This window comes from Giraffa tippelskirchi, chromosome 10 (assembly GCF_054371585.1).
Source record: "Giraffa tippelskirchi isolate mGirTip1 chromosome 10, T2T-mGirTip1v1.2.pri, whole genome shotgun sequence".
Classification (NCBI taxonomy): domain Eukaryota; kingdom Metazoa; phylum Chordata; class Mammalia; order Artiodactyla; family Giraffidae; genus Giraffa; species Giraffa tippelskirchi.
The window spans coordinates 74715382-74731569 of record NC_137284.1 but is presented as its reverse complement, the minus strand read 5'-3'; the positions used below and the strand labels follow the sequence as shown (position 1 = coordinate 74731569).

The 16188-nt window shown below is 47.8% G+C and overlaps 1 protein-coding gene across 2 annotated transcripts in view; it reads left to right on the top strand.

Moving 5' to 3' along the window:
• The first annotated feature begins 2619 nt into the window (after positions 1–2619).
• Positions 2620–16188, top strand: part of TWIST1 (twist family bHLH transcription factor 1) — a 135500-nt gene continuing 121931 nt past the window's right edge. Inside the window, exons 1-2 of one of the 2 annotated variants that reach the window (XR_014067847.1) lie at positions 2620–3370; positions 6093–6139. Coding sequence is in view for 1 of the 2 variants with exons in the window: in XM_081537700.1 (XP_081393826.1) it covers positions 2726–3328 (603 nt within the window). In the remaining variant the exon portion in view is untranslated. Of the gene's footprint in view, positions 3371–3891; positions 4565–6092; positions 6140–16188 lie in introns of those variants that run through there. The other variant, XM_081537700.1, reaches the window with a different exon arrangement.

The window sequence follows — 16188 nt, the reverse complement described above, 5'->3', positions numbered from 1 at the left end:
GCTCATTTTAAACGGAACCAGTCTGAGAGACTGATGAATTTTGCAAGTCCGGCCAGCTAATGCTGCGCTGTTGTGGACTCGGTTTCTCCTTCGGCTTCTCTGCCCCGATTTTCATTCCAGTACCCACCCCACCCCTCCAACTCCCCTTGGGCAGGTTAGGTTTCCTTTACCTTGCCCACACTTTCCTGTCTTGCTTACCCATAGCCACAAAGGGAAGAGTCCAATTATTTGATCTCTTTATTTTCCAGTATTCAGCTGAAAGGGGGAAAAAATAACATTTGAGATTGATCTTAAAACAACAACAACAACAACCCACAGACGTAGGTAACATTCAAATAAGAATTGCGGAATACTCAGAGATCAAAAGTTAAGAAAACAATTTCTGCCTATTCTCTAACTGCTCCAAGAAATCATATCCTGTAGGCAGAAGATGCACTCAGAGGAGTGACTTATCTGAATGTGCTTTGTTTTAAGAAGACCCGGCTGTAAACCATTAAGTGGAGGTCAAGTAGAATCTGATTTTCAGACAGGCATTCATTTTAAAATATGTCAGCGACCCGAGAAGCAGGCATGTTGGCACGCTGTGGTCATTGTCTATGAATATTTGTAAAAAATTGTGATAGACGAATCCTGCAGGTCGCCCCTCCCACGAAAGCTTAGCCTCCTTTGCCCTCCGCAGAATGGATCCTTCTTGCCCTCACTTCCCCTAAAAGGCTGAACTCTTCAACCGGCCCCCGGCGCTCCAGACCGCAGGGTTTCTGGGACCGGACTGCTGCCGCGAGCCTCAGCGGGGCACAGCCACGTGGCCTGCCCGCGCGTCGCCTGGGCTCCCGCCTGCTCCTCCGGACACTGTGGGCCGAGACCCTCCGTCTGGCCCAGAAAAGGAAGCTTCTGAGTTAATTCGCGGCTTAGAGTCCATACGACGGAGAGGGTGAGCAGACCTCGGCCTGCCCAGGGTACCAGAACACAGGGCACGTAACTTCCGCACCCCAAAATGTGCCCCGAAAACCAACTACTGCTTTTGACTTCTGGTTTGCTTTGCAACTTAAAGAATGAACACAGAACGGTTATTCTCTCTCGACTCGTTAAAAAAAAAAAAAGAAAAAAGAAAAAGCCTAGCATCGCAAAAATGGGCTTCTCTTTCACAGCAGCATCCTTTCCTTTCCGGCTCACCAACTTTCGTTGCTTCCGACTTGCCAGAATCTACATTAACACCTTCTTCTAGGCCTCTTCATTGTGACTTATTAAATAGAAACGCTTAAAATGTAAAAGTGTCCAAATAACTGCGGTGCGTTTGTGGCACGCGGAACAGAATTGCTTACTGAACCTCCTAGGAGAGGAGAGTGAGAGTGGGGAAGGGGGCCCTCGCAGCCCTCAGCCCCGCGTGTCCAGGCAATGTTGAGCCCCCATCTCACTCTCTCAGAGCCGACATTTACAGTCATAATACAGGGCCTTATCTGGGAAGGGGATGAGGATGAAGTGGCCACAGGCACTCCACTTTGGGCTAGCAGCACAGGCAATCAGGGCCCCGGCGAAGACACTGCGCTGCCCACCTCCAGCCCTGCTGCCTTCTCCAAGAACAGGACTGCCTTCTTCGGGGGAATCATCTTCTGCCTTTTTTCTAGCACCTCCGGAGGTGTAGTCCTTTGGGTGTTGGGAAACATCAGATTGGGTCACTGTGGAGGGAAAAGCAAGGCCCAGCTGCTTCTCGAGGAAGGATGAGAGAACAGGCCGAGGAGCAGATCTACAGTCCCTGGCGCGGCCACGTCTTCAGAAACGCCCACGACCTCAGGACCAGCCACGGTGGTTTGGCTCTTGGGACTCCAGGGCCTCGTCTACCTGACCATCGAGTGGGCTCCGCCGTCGCAGGTATTTTTGCCAGTACCCCCGCCCCAGCAATCCCAAACCGCGCCACGGACCTAAAGGGTACTGGGGCGAGCTGAGACTTCCACCCACTGTGTAGAAGCTGGTGTCGCCGCTGCTGTCACAGCCGCTCCAGGAGGGACCGACAAGGCAGCGGGTACGGTCCCCTTCGGTCGCTTCCCCGGGCTGCGCTCGGGTGCGGGGGTGCGGCCCGGGCGCTCCGGCGCGGAAGGAAATCTCCCCGCGCCCGCGGGCGGAGGGCGGCGGGGAAGAAAGGGGGAGGGCAGCAAGGAGGCGGGCAGAGGGGCCGGCCGCCTGGGCCAGGTCGTTTTTGAATGGTTTGGGAGGACGAATTGTTAGACCCCGAGGAAGGGGGGTGGGGACGGAGAAAGGGGGGCTGGAAAGCGGAAACTTTCCTATAAAACTTCGAAAAGTCCCTCCTCCCCACGTCAGGCCAATGACACTGCTGCCCCCAAACTTTCCGCTTGCACGGGAGGTATAAGAGCCTCCAAGTCTGCAGCTTTCGCCCAGCTCCCAGACACCTCGCGGGCTCGCCGACACCGGCATCGTTTCCAGGAGGCCGAGCGGGGTGTGCGTGCGGCCGTTGGGCGCCTTCTTTTTGGACCTCGGGGCCATCCACACCGTCCCCTCCCCCTCCCGCCTCCCTCCCCGCCTCCCCCGCGCGCCCTCCCCGCGGAGATCCTCCCTGTCCCTCCTCCCGCTCCCTCCTCCGCGGGCCGCACCGCCTGGGCCGGCGCCGCGCGCGGGGGAAGCTGGCGGGCTGAGGCGCCCCGCTCTCCTCTTCTTCCCCGGGCCGCCCTTCTGCCCCGGGCCCACGAGGCCGCACGTCGCCGCCCAAGAGATGATGCAGGACGTGTCCAGCTCGCCAGTCTCGCCAGCCGACGACAGCCTGAGCAACAGCGAGGAGGAGCCGGACCGGCAGCAGCCCCCGAGCGGCAAGCGCGGGGGGCGCAAGCGGCGCAGCAGCCGGCGCAGCGCGGGGGGCGGCGCGGGGCCCGGCGGGGCCGCGGGCGGGGGCGTCGGAGGCGGCGAGGAGCCTGGCAGCCCGGCCCAAGGCAAGCGCGGCAAGAAGTCTGCGGGCTGCGGCGGCGGCGGCGCGGGCGGCGGCGGCAGCAGCAGCGGCGGCGGGAGTCCGCAGTCCTACGAGGAGCTGCAGACGCAGCGGGTCATGGCCAATGTGCGGGAGCGCCAGCGCACGCAGTCACTGAACGAGGCGTTCGCCGCGCTGCGGAAGATCATCCCCACGCTGCCCTCCGACAAGCTGAGCAAGATCCAGACCCTCAAGTTGGCGGCCAGGTACATCGACTTCCTCTACCAGGTCCTACAGAGCGACGAGCTGGACTCCAAGATGGCAAGCTGCAGCTATGTGGCCCACGAGCGGCTCAGCTACGCCTTCTCGGTCTGGAGGATGGAGGGGGCCTGGTCCATGTCCGCGTCCCACTAGCAGGCGGAGCTCCCCACCCCCACGGCAGGGCCGGAGACCTAGGTAAGGACCCGGCGCCTCTGCGCCCCTTCGCCGCTCAGGTGGCAGACCGATTGGAGGCAGGGGTGCAGCTCCCGGTCCACCTGGCCTTGCTCCCCGTCTCCCACTCCCTTCTCCGCCTTCACTCCCAACCATGAGGTGGCACCCCCGCGCGTTCCTGGAAGGGAGCTTAGTCCCCGCTAGGGAGAGGAGGATGCGCCCTGATGAGCGGTGTGCGTGTGCGTGAGTGTGCGTGACAGGAGGGAAGACTGGAAAAGATTCGAGGGTGACGGGTAAGGACAGCCTTGCCAGCGCCTCTCTTTCTTTTGGCTTTAAGTTTTCTTTCTCCTTAAAACAAATGTTTCCAAATTCCACCTCCTCCTTCTTTCCGCCCACCCACTTCCTCTTGCCCTTGGGCTGAAATCCTTCCAGGTTGTTCAGCGCAATTTCTCCGTGGTGGTGATAAGAACAGTGCTCACTAGTTTTACAAAACAGCCACAGAGACCTAAACAATAACCAACTTTCCCCCCTCTGGGTTTTTGCAGATGTCATTGTTTCCAGAGAAGGAGAAAATGGACAGTCTAGAGACTCTGGAGCTGGATAACTAAAAATAAATATATATGCCAAACATTTTCTTGGAAATTAGAAGAGCAGAACCCAAATTCAAAGAAACAGGGCGTGGGGCGCACTTTTAAAAGAGAAAGCGAGACAGGCCCGTGGACAGTGATTCCCAGACGGGCAGCGGCACCATCCTCACACCTCTACATTCTGATAGAAGTTTGAACAGTTGTTTGTGTTCCTCCTCTTTTTTTTTGTTTTTGTTTTTGTTTTTGACGAAGAATGTTTTTATTTTTATTTTTTCATGCATGCATTCTCAAGAGGTCGTGCCAATCAGCCACTGAAAGGAAAGGCATCATTATGGACTTTCTCCATTTTAAAATGGTAACGATCAGAGGAATTTTAAGAACACCTTTAGAAATAAAAATATTGGGATAAAACTGACTCACAAAATCACAGTCAGTTAATTCCTTTTTTCATTCTTCCTCTGAGGGAAAAAAAACCTTAAAATAACAAAAAACAACATTCTATTTATTTATTGATGACCCATGGTAAAATGCAAATAGATCCGGTGTCTAAATGCATTCATATTTTTATGATTGTTTTGTAAATATCTTTGTACATTATTTTTCTGCAATAAATAAATATGATTGAAAATTGTAAGAACCTTAAAGTTTGGTCTATATTTTTAAAGGATTAAGTTGGCAGTAAATTCCTGCTTGTTTAACTCTGGAGACACCCAGGAGGGTGAGAGGGCATTAATATAAACAAAGCAGTGAAAAACTCAAACTAGTTATTGACAGGTAGGGGCATGTTATGTAGAAAGACAGCTTTATCATTATTCCCATTTGGTGTTCAGTGAACTTAGCATCTCTCCTTCATCTCTTATCAGGTCCCCAGACAGCAAAAACTTAATAGTTAATTCACCTCTCTTGCTTATATTTTGAGAATGCAGTTGTAAAACAGTTAAGCAAATAAGTAGTATAAGTCAGCACTATTTTCTCTTGTAACTGTGTGTTTTTGTCATGCTCTCCACACTTTATGAGGATTTTTAAGTAATAGGTTTATTTCAGTGAAAGTATGCATAAAGTGTTATCAGAATTACCTATCTATAGATAGATGTGTATACACACATGTAAATGAATACAAATATATAGAAAATAAAGTTTAATTCCACATGAAAGAGAATTCCACTTATAATTTGCTTAACTTTCTCTCACGAACGAGAATGACATTTAATGTCTTTTGCTAAAACAAAAAGTCAAAGTTAATATTTTCCCATATTGATATCCATTTGGAAAGCAAGCTCCTTATAAGCTGCTCCATACAGCTACACAGAAAACAATTAACCTGAATTTTCAGTATCTTCAGTAATTATTGGAACAGTTACAATTTTACATGCTATGGCTGTTCATTTTCTAGTCAGTTCACTAGCAAATATATTTTGTGAAATTTATGCACAGAATTTTTCCCTGGTTACTTACATGTATATAAAATCTGATTCAGTTAAGTAAAAGAGTAACATGGACAAATGGTACTTGACTTTATTTCATTCTAGTTATTTCTGGGCCAGAAAAATACTAGCTTTTATAATGAATACCATTAGAAATAGTGAGTTTGTATCACTAAGTTCTTAAGTTATATCCAGCTTATTGCCTTCGAGTATAATTAGGGATGCATTCAAACTGGAAGATAATTTTGCTGCCTAATTCAAATAATGACTATGGCAAATAAATGTATGACTCGAAACAGTGTTTGCTCAGCTCTGGTTGAGGTTATTATATTACCTGAAGGTTTCCCCTGTTTTTCACACATCATCATACAATGCTGACATAACAATATTGTAAATTTATTATTGTAAGTATTTTAGACCGTGTTTTACAATAAGGAGCTTGTAGAATTTACTTACACCAAAAGATTAGTGAAAGCTTCAGGAAATGCTTTTTTAGATTTTTATAGTTCTTTACAAAATAACAGGACAGAAACTGATTATTTGTGGAGTGTATGTGTGTGTGTGTGTGTGTGTGTGTGTGTGTAGAACAGAAATGTTAAAAGAGGATGCCCTAGAAAATGAGGGAGGGCATCTAGAAGGTGATTTTCTCTTTTGTGTCATCGAACCACCTCCATTTTCTAAATTGTTCATGGAGGAATCTTGTTACTAGCTTGGTCTGACTATTTGATATTTCAGATTTCTTGACGTACATCAGAATGGAGCTGACCATCCAGGCCGAGAAGGTAATTCCGATCTTATCTCTGATGATGTAGAAACTAAAAGTTTCAAAAAAGGTAGCCTTCCATTTGCCTTTTTTCTTTTTTTCTTGTGTGTGTGTATGAGAGAGAGAGTTCTTGACTTGGGAGAAAAGCAAATGTCACATTTTTGTTGAGTAATACTAAATACTAAACTGAAGCTAATATTTTTCTTGAGATTTTCAGATAAATGAATGAAAGAAATGTGAATAGTTTTGCTTTGAGTGAGAAGGATTCACAGTGGAAAATATTAACTATAAGAATCCAGTTTTCAGCTTGCCAGACTATTTCTGTATACCCAACTTCCCCCATCCCTTACACACCACAATGCCAATTCTGCTTCAGAAAAGAAATGAAGCACCTGTGTTTCTATCCATGTTTCCTATTTTCATCTCATTTCATTTTTATTACCTATTTTTATTTAAAGGGCATTTAGGATGAATTACCTGTTTCAGAAGTGAGAATTTAATGTGGTATCTGGACCCAGGAGTCTTGACCCTTTAGCCAGAATGTATTCAGTGAAGGGAAAGTATTGTATTAAGTTGTCTTGGATGAATTCTAAATAACTGACTAAGAACGTTTCCTCTGCTGTGCACATGATCTTTTAATCATGCTTTTAATTTCGTTGGATTGATAGGCTTTAATCATAAGAAAGCAGTACATTTGTGTTCCCATTACACACATTTCTCCTCTTTATGCACACACTTGCTAACAAACACATGCATAATTCATGCACAGTTGCAGGTACCCTCCCCAAAGTGGAACATTTTAATAAACGTTAAAGAGCAGAAACTCACACAACCTGTGTACTTTTCCCCCACACTCAGCAAGGACACAAGCTTCTTGCTCCTTCGGTCCTCAGGCTCATATTCATAATGGAGCTTTTTAAGGGACATTTGGCCTCTTGCAAAAAAGTGGAGCATTTTGCACATTCCACGGTTTGGCAAACTCAGAACTGGTTATTTTCTCTAGACCGGTATCAAGTTCTTCTCAGGCATATGATTTCACTTGAAGTCCTGCCCAGGAATCCTTCAAAGTGAGCGTTTGTCCCACTCTCATGATGTCAGGCGGTTTTCCCTGCATCTGTAATTTGAAGAAAAACAAACAAACCTGCGGGGAACAAACGCCACGGAAACCCAAACAGAACTCCGTGGGGAGCGGGAGTCTCACCTGCGGCTAGCGCGGGCGGGGGCGGGCCCGGACTCCCCGGCGTGGGTGGCGGGCGGGTCGCACGGTGGGGAGGGTGACAGTGTCCGAGGCCTCCGGGGACCGCGTGGACAGCCCCTGGCCCCGCGTCGGGCCGCTGCGCGCTGAGGAGGCGGCTCCAAGTGTCAGCGGTAGCAAGGGGAGCAGCAGCAAGAGATTTGGGCAAAGGCCCCAACTTCGTATTTCCAGAGACAGGCTCGCATCAGCCACAAACAGGGGTCGGGAGAGGGGTCCCCGGGGGCCACTTTTCCAGATTTTTCTCCTGGTTTGCCGTAAAGCGTGCCCCGCCCCCAGCACCAGCAAAAGTGGAAGGAAAGTGTACCGGCAAAGCGGAAGGAGAAATAGGTTTCCTCATAATTTCTGAAAGCCGATCACCCCACTGATTCGCAGACACCTAGCAACCGAAGCCCTCGAAAACGCAAACGGGATTATTAATAATCCTTGCTTGCTGAACAGCAAAAGATGGACCCAGTAAACAGGCCATGGGATATATTTTCCATTTGCTTTTGTCCCAAGGCCTCAGAACGTGAACCCTCCTAATATTTTCTTAGCAAATCAAAGCACGTGTCCTTTGAAGAAGGTGTGTAATTGGAGTTTAAGGCATGTATGGAATTCCCAGATGTCTATAAAGTAAGAAGGAGCATGTGGCAGGTCACTAGAAGGTGGGGCAGGTTAAACTCACTGGTAGGAAAGTTCTCCTTTTCTATTCTCCTTTATGAGGGCCGCGGAGATAAGCCTTTGGGAAAGGATGGGACGGGTCATAATAAATATCCAGCTTCTTGTATCAGAGTCACAGTAACCATGGTAAAAAGCACATGGTCAGAAAACCTCAAAGAAAACACTCAATTATAGCCGGGATTTCGTGGGCGCCTTGCAATGAGATCGTTTGGGGTTTGCTGCAGCTAGGGCCTCGATCCCCTTGCAGCCTTTCTTGTTTACGTGGACTATTTTCTTTTCCTTCTATTTCCGCCCCCCACCCCCACCCTCCTAGTTTATGGATGTGTCTTCGTGCTTATGCGGGCGATTTAGGCTGAAGCCAGAGAAACAAAATTCCAGATTAGGAAAAGAAGAAAGCAATTCTAAAAGCATTCATCCCAGAAGGCAGCCTTGGGGGGGGGGGGGGAGATAGTGAGCAAATGAAATGAAGTTTCTGTAAAGCATGCTCTCTACCAGAGACAGCGAGCGCTCAATGCAAAGACAGTCATCAAAATTAGCTGCTCCTTGTCCCTCACTGCGCTGAGGTATATGGATGTGTATGAGACGGTCGAATTTAGGCGCGAGTTTGCTGCTTCTTAGGCAGGTATCTTTGCTTTTTGTTTTGTTTTTGGTCTAAAGCCGGAATCGGAGAAAATATGACTTTTCTCCTTGGGTTCAAGATGGTGCCCTCACTTACCTGGACAGTGGAACCAGAGGCAGGAGACGTAAGGAACCGGTTTCTGCAGAAGAAACTGGCCTTGGCAAAGGTTGGCGCTAGGAAGGGAGCGAAGTCGGTCATCTGTGGCTAGGGGGCAGGGGTGTCCCAGCGAAACTGGCTAGAACAAAACGCGCCACAGACCCCACCACTGAGGCAGGCGGAGAGGGGAAAGGGACGCGCCTGGGGTGAGGCGAGCGTGACAAGTGAAAAGTTAAGCAGGTACCTGAAGGAAGTTTATCTTGCCCAGATGTTAGGGCTTTTATGAAATGTCACGTGAAGAGAACAGATGTACAACTTGCAAATGGGGCCACGCCTGTAAATATAAGGGAGGCAAATGCTTGGAGGGAAAACCCAGGCATAAATCATCAACCTCCTCCTCTAGATATCTATTCTCTCCTTTAAATATTTGCTTCCGGAAAGGGAAGACACATCTTAAGTGCGTCTTCCAGAAGGGGTCACAGTCCAATCCTCTGGCCAGCGCCCACCCCCCCACCCCCCAATCTAGGTGGCTTGGGTGTGGGTGGTTTGGGTGGAGGGCGCATTTCTTTCCTGCCCGTGTTTTCTTTCTTCACATTCCCCATCCCCCACGTTCCTCTCTTAGCTTCTCAAAGACGTTTGATCCTGAGAAACATATCGAATCTCGGTTTGGAAAAGCTGAAACTAATCAATTGCCTTTTTGAAGGGGTAGAGAGTGATAAGAAGAGCGAAGGAATGCCAGGCCTGACAGACCCGAAACCTTCAAGATGCTTGAATGAGCTGAAAGACAAGCGGGTGATCCCTCCCTCCTGGGGAGGATCCAGAGCGCTGGGGATCCCTGCCGCCCATGGGGTAGGGACTTTACCAAGTTAAATCACTGGTTTGGTTGAAAGGTTTGTTTTTTTTCTTTTTTTAATGACTTGTATAGATAGGAACCCCCCACCCACCCCTACATGTAAGAAGGAAGTTGGCTTTATAAACAAAATTAAAATGAATTAGCAGTTGCCCAGTTGTGGAACAGTCTAATTCCTTTCTCTATATTTAAGAAAGAGGTTCATGGGGGTTATTGTGAATGTTACCTACCATGTGGCACAGGCTTGGGTCTCTGTCCGTATTAAGATTTTAAATATTTGTCGACAATAACTCTAAGGTTGTATATTAAATGAACTGTGCTGTGACTTTTCCTTTAAATGCAACACTATTCCCAAGTCTTTGTTAAACTGACATTGCACCTGGCTTACAGTTATTCTATAGCCACCAGTTCAGCTTTCTTCTTTAAACAGAACTTCAAAGTTGGAGTATTTTTTCCACAATATTAAATCCAAATTTACTGTCAGAACTTTTCTTAGTCCTTTCTGGATTTCCAAAGGTGTGATCAGAATTGAAATATATTCGAAGTGATCACATTAGCTTTAAGGGTTAACCATTTTCTGTTTTTTGTTTTTTTTTTTTTAATGCACAAGACCAGATGAACAGACATATCTCTTTTCTCCATAGCATGGAATCTAAACACCCATCTAGCCATCCCTGGAGGAACTTAACCTCTCTTTGTCACCTTTGGGTACAGAACATATCTGGTGATGACCCCAAAGGGCCTTGGACTAAAATCTCAGATCCTCTCCCTCTGCATTTGCCCAGCCTTGATGAATGTTGGGTTGGACCCCGACTCGCTGACTCTGCTATGTAAAGCTCTCCTCTGAGGCTTCCAGACCTCCATTTCTAAACATAGTACTGGACAAAACAGTCCACATTTCTTTTCCTCTTTTGTTCCTGAAACTTTACACCAAAGAACTGTTAGCATTGTTGAACGCCAACATGCAGTGAACGAACACAGAACTTCTCAGTACTGCAACTTTAGCAATGACGATGAATCCTTCCCAGAGGTCTGCTGATGCACCCCTAAATTCTGGGGTTCCATTCCCGGGGCAGAACCCTACCTTCCAGATCAGCACTCTTTAAAATGTTCTTATAAAGCCCCTGTTTCACTGCATGGAAGAAGGACATTTCAGTTAGCCTCTTGTTAAGGTTGCCTCTGGCCTCATTCCTCCCTGACTCCTCTTGCTACCCCATATCAACACACACCTTTTAAACCTTCGAACTCGTAAATGTATAAAATAGACCTGGGGCAGAGAATCCTTCTTCCTCTTCCTTTTCTCCAGGCCCCGACCTAGTGAAACTTAAAACACATCTCATAGATCAGTTTTCCTTCTCTGAAGTTAGGCATAGTCCACGACCCGGATTTTCAAATGGCCCAGGCTGGAGTCTGCAATATTTAATCCAGTCAGCTATTAAATGTCCTCCGGCTAAATCAAGAGTATAAGGATCCTTACCGGGATAATGATACCAGGAGCAGTCTGGTGAAGGAGTAAGGGGGCTGGGAAGGGGAGAAGACTTCAGGGATTCTTTGATTTGGAAAATCCTGTTTTTAGAACTTCTGTCAGAGTAATAACAAAGCAAAGAAACATGAAAGAAGCAACTCTCTGTCCCAGGATATGGTTTTAATGAAATACTACTACCACACACACAATCTACTATTAATAACCGCTTCTGAGACTCCGCTTTTCCTTTACCTATTAGGGACCAGGAGGCTCCGTAACGTGATCCCCTCTCCCCCTTCTCCCACCGCCTCCTTTCCTCCCCAATTAAGCCAAAGTGGTTGTTCTTCTGAGTCCAGACCCGCAGACAACCCTGGGCTGACACTGCCCTCTGCATCCCGGTTTCTGGTCCCTTCTCTTGGCAGAACCGGGCCCCCGGGACTGGACTGCGGGGATTTTTGCCCACTCCTTTCCGAAGGCGGGCTCCCCCGCCCCCCGCACTTGGGGAGAGAGTTCTCCAGGTCCCTGACTGGAAGCCTTCTTAGGACCCCCATACTTGTGGTACTAAGGAGATAGCGTGCCCCAAATCTGCCTGTCTTGGCTCCCAGCTGACCCTGCCTGGAGCTTTTTTTGTTGTTGTTGGCTTAAAACACCCGGAGGGACTGCAACTAACAGAGCAAATGGGGCTGGGGGTAGGGCAGGGAAGAGAAGAGGCAGGGGGTGGGGAATCGCCAGAGAAAAAGCCACAGTATTTGGGAAAGAGGAGGGGTGGTGGTGGTGAGTGGCAAACTTTTAGACAGGGAGAAGGCATTTTTAGCAGCCGCGTCTGTCATCTGTAAGTAGTGGACAGATGAAACCGAGCCTGATCAAAGTGGCCCGTTCGTAAATCACGCGTAGGAAATGGATTGTGAGGGGTAGAAGACACGTGTCGAATAATCTCAGCCTCGGAGTCCGCTCGCAGCCAGCGGGGTTCACGATGCCCCATCTCGCGGTATCCGCGCGCCCAGCGCATCTCCCAGCAGGGAATGTATGTGGGGGGAGGTCTCTCCTGCAAGGTCCTCCCCGCACCCCCCCACCCCACCCCCACCCCTAGCTTCCGCCCTACCAGCCTGCCGGGCCATCCGTGCTCCATCCAGACTAGAGATTTCATTACACTCGGTTGACTCTGGATTGACCAAGGAAGTCGTGGGGAAGTTAGGGTCTTTTCATTTCCGAGGCGAGAAAATTGCTGTCTCAGAATCGAAGACATCTCCCTTCCAGGTCCCCTCTTAGTGTTCTCGTCCCTCTGACGACCGCCCCTTAGAGATCTCGGAAATTTGCGAAGTGTTACGGCGCAAATGTAACGCAGCTACCCTGGGAGTTCAGCGAGAGCAGAAATTGCCTGGGCGCGTGTGATTTCTGCTCGGAGTTTTTTTACGTTTCGGACTAATAGGTTTGCAGCCCTAGTGTTTTGTAAGGAGAGGTTGCAGTCCCCTGAACTAGCACCAAGTGGATTTTCTTTCTCTGCCTCCCACCTCCCAAACCCCGGACTCGCTCGCACCTGCTTCTGCTGGTTGAAAAAACAAGCGAAAACGAATGTCCAGTCCCCGGTGCTAAACGCTCCCGCCAGCTGTTCCGAGGACTCCAGAAACGCGCATTGGGCGAGTTTAGAAGCGCTGTGGTTGGCTGCCTCCAAGAAAGCAGTTGACGATGTTAAAAGATAGAGTTTGTGAATTTTGTGCAGGGGATTTACAGCGATAAATGCCCCCTTACCCCGTCTTTTCCCCTCAGTTTTAGCATCCTCCAGATAAGCAGGATTTTGCTTATAATAGGTGTTTATGGTTCCAGGAATTGCACTTTGATCTAGGATTTTGGGGGCGGAGTGTCTAAGGGGTCTCTAGACGCTTGTCTGATTTGAATGCTTTTCAGGATGATTTATGGCAAAAGGCTCCTTTCTGACGCTTCCAGATGCCAAAGCTCTTACCTTCCAGTCAGGGGTGAGCGAGACCTGCTTCCAATAGCCGCGCGGATGGAAGCCCGCGCGCCTACCGCGCCCGCCTGCCGGTCACCCTAAACCGACTGTGTGCACCAGCCTTCTCCGGGAGCCGCAGATAACCTTTCCCCGCCTTCCAACTAAGGAGGAGGGAGGGATCTTCATTTTTATGATGACAAAGCTACGGAGGGAAACCAAGTCACCCCTCCTGTAAAGTTAGTCTCTTGCAGTTAACTCTGTTTTTTGCAATTAACCACCTGCTACTGCCCCGTTAGTGGTTTGGTGTTAATGCGATTTGACCCCACATGTGGAGCGGGGCGGGAATAAGCCCTCCGTTGGGACCCCTGGTGGTTTCACCCTCCGGCCTCAGCCTTCTGGCCGCGGCTTCGAGAATCGCTCTCCTGGTTCCCGCGGGGCGGAGGGCCGGGCGGCGCTCAGAAGCTGCCGGGGCGTCGCGGGGTAGGAGGCGATGTCTTCTCGAAAGCTCCCTGCAGTCTCTGGGCCGCGAGGCGAGGCCAGGAAAAATAACCCTCCCGACTCAATTACTGTGAGTTCCACCGGGAAGCTGAAAAGTTGAAATGTGCACCGCTGTAGGTGGTGGGAGGGGGTGGGAGGGGGTGGGAGGGGGTGGGAGGGGGTGGGAGGGGGTGGGAGGGGGTGGGCAGGGGCCAGCTCAGACCCGGCGAACGCTAGCGCGAGTTTAGGGGACCCCGAAGCCCGCAGCACTGAGAACGCGCGAAACACATCTGTCAACCTGAAGCCAAAGGTGGGCCCGACCCACGGTGGCCTCCAGCGGACGCTTTTTCCACGAGGGAGGTTTTCCAGCTATTCCTTCTCCTTTCGAATTGTAACCGACTGGGAACTGGAGAGGAAAAACTTTGTTTTCTTTCTTCTTTCCCAAGGTGAAGGCAAATTAAGGAGGGAATTAGCTATTAGCCAGGGAGGCTTGAAAACCAGCGGTGAGGAGGGGTCGAGGCCAGGGCACCGCTGGCAAATGTCTGCTTACAGATGAAGGTTTGGCCCCAGTGATATTCTGGTTATTTGCTTAGAATCCCACAAGGCTGGGAATCTGTCTATTTGGGGAACCGTGTCTGACCATTTCAGTCTTTTTTTTTGTTTTTGGATGATCCTTCATCCTCCAGCCTTCTGTATCCCTTCGATGTTAGTAGCTTGAAGGTCAGCGGTTTGTTTTCCCAATGGAACATCAAGTTGATTTCCTGGGTGAAAAAGAATGGATTCACTTGAGGGCCTTTTTAAAAACCTTATTTCCCAATGTATAAGCAGTCTTCGTTCTTCATAACGTTACAAAACAAGGAACTAGATCAGAGTTTATTGGTTTATGTAGAACGGATCCTGATTTGATAAGCTTCATCACATGACACAAGGCACACTGATCACCCACAGTCTCCTCTCTCTGCAAGGGCAGCTTGAGAGGTTTTGAAAGTTGTTGCCTTTTTCCTAGAGTTCCCATCCCTACATCAAAAGACTTAGGTCACCTCTTGTCTTTTTTTGTATGTATATATCCAAGAGCATAAAAATATTAAATAAAAAAACTTTCCCAACTTCAAACCTATCAAATGTTTAACAGCTGAAGGATATTCATCTTTAGGAGGCAGGCCAAAATGTCAATAAAAATTTAATTATTTCTGAAACATATGGGAGCACTTACAAGACCTAAAACGTGATACTAAGTATTGATATTGAGAGGAAACCAAACAGTATACTTTCATATTTGCTGGTCAAGACCTTATACCCCCTGCCTAAAGTTCCACAAGCCACAGAAATTTTTATTTTTTCCTGACAGAGTTTCTAAAACTAGCATGAAAGACAGGTTGGTGGTCAAAGGGGTCATCTATATTTTGTGTAAGGAGAAATCAGTGTTGAACTGTGTGTTTGGCATTTATGTTCTGTAGAAGACTGTGATGTAACCATAGCAAATGTTAATTCAGTGGTGGAGGAGGAGAAGTGTACACTGATGTGGCCATTTTTAATAGGTAACACAAATAGTCTACTGAAATATTTCATCCAAATACTCTTTTCAACCTATAATTCTGCCGTGTTGAGAGATGGCCCTTTACACTAGACAGTGGCACAGGTGGTGTTACTTCTGCAGTTAGCTGTGATGAGCAACATTCATGTGTGACTTGGAATGATCTCTTTTTCCACTTATGAGCAGCAGCTTCTTTTCCACTCACAGATTGCATAGGACTTCTGAGTTCTAGGAAATGACATCAGACTTTTCCTGCTAAATTGCAGGTTAATCTCCTGGTTGGCTAAGTCCTTCGATAAATCCTGATAGTGGTAGATGGTTTGATGTTTGTCATTATTTCCAGTTTTCCCTGTGACTCACTTCACAATGCCTTCAAGAGTTGCTGGACACTGCTTATCTGCTTCCTGAGTCAAGAGGTTCCCATTGTCAATTTTAGCTGGATGCTGATTTACGTATCTTCCTTGATTGGTTACCAGTAGGCTCTCTGTCATAGCTATGAAGTCTCCATTTCTCTCAAGGTTTATATTCATTGAATTCAGCCATTTAATTTACGGCAAAGGACTCTTGAGGTCCACAGTGTTTAGGATATTTGTCCAAGAGTAATTGGGCCTAGTTCGGTGTTTTTTTTTTCTCTACTTGGAGGCAAGATTTTAAGATTTTCACAGGTTAGTAAACTCCAGAATTGGCCTGAATACTAGAACTACCCATTTTCTTCCAAACTGAGCAACTGTTCCCCAAGGTTCATTAGCTTTCTCTTTTACTACAAAGTTTTGCATAAACAAAACAGATAAGACTACAACTGTCTCTTAATAAGTGAGGCTGTACACTACCCTGCATAGACATAACACCTGGTAAACTGTAAAGGCCAGAATCCTATTTTGCTGTTTTATCTTTTCATTTCCTAAGAGTGAAAGTGAGTATGTCTTTATACTAAAAATTCCAATAGTAATATTATGAATATGTGCACCTTTCAGAGGACGTTTTATTTTGATTTTTACAATTACTGATACAAAGCCTTGTTTGTGGAAAAATGCCCTGAGACCATTATTTTTGCTGTTTATAAGGATAATTACCACTAAGAATACTCTTATGAATTCAAAATTGGTGGAAAAAGAAAGGTAATTTAACTAGCATGTGCAGAAACTGTTGGTTGGGTAGAAAAAC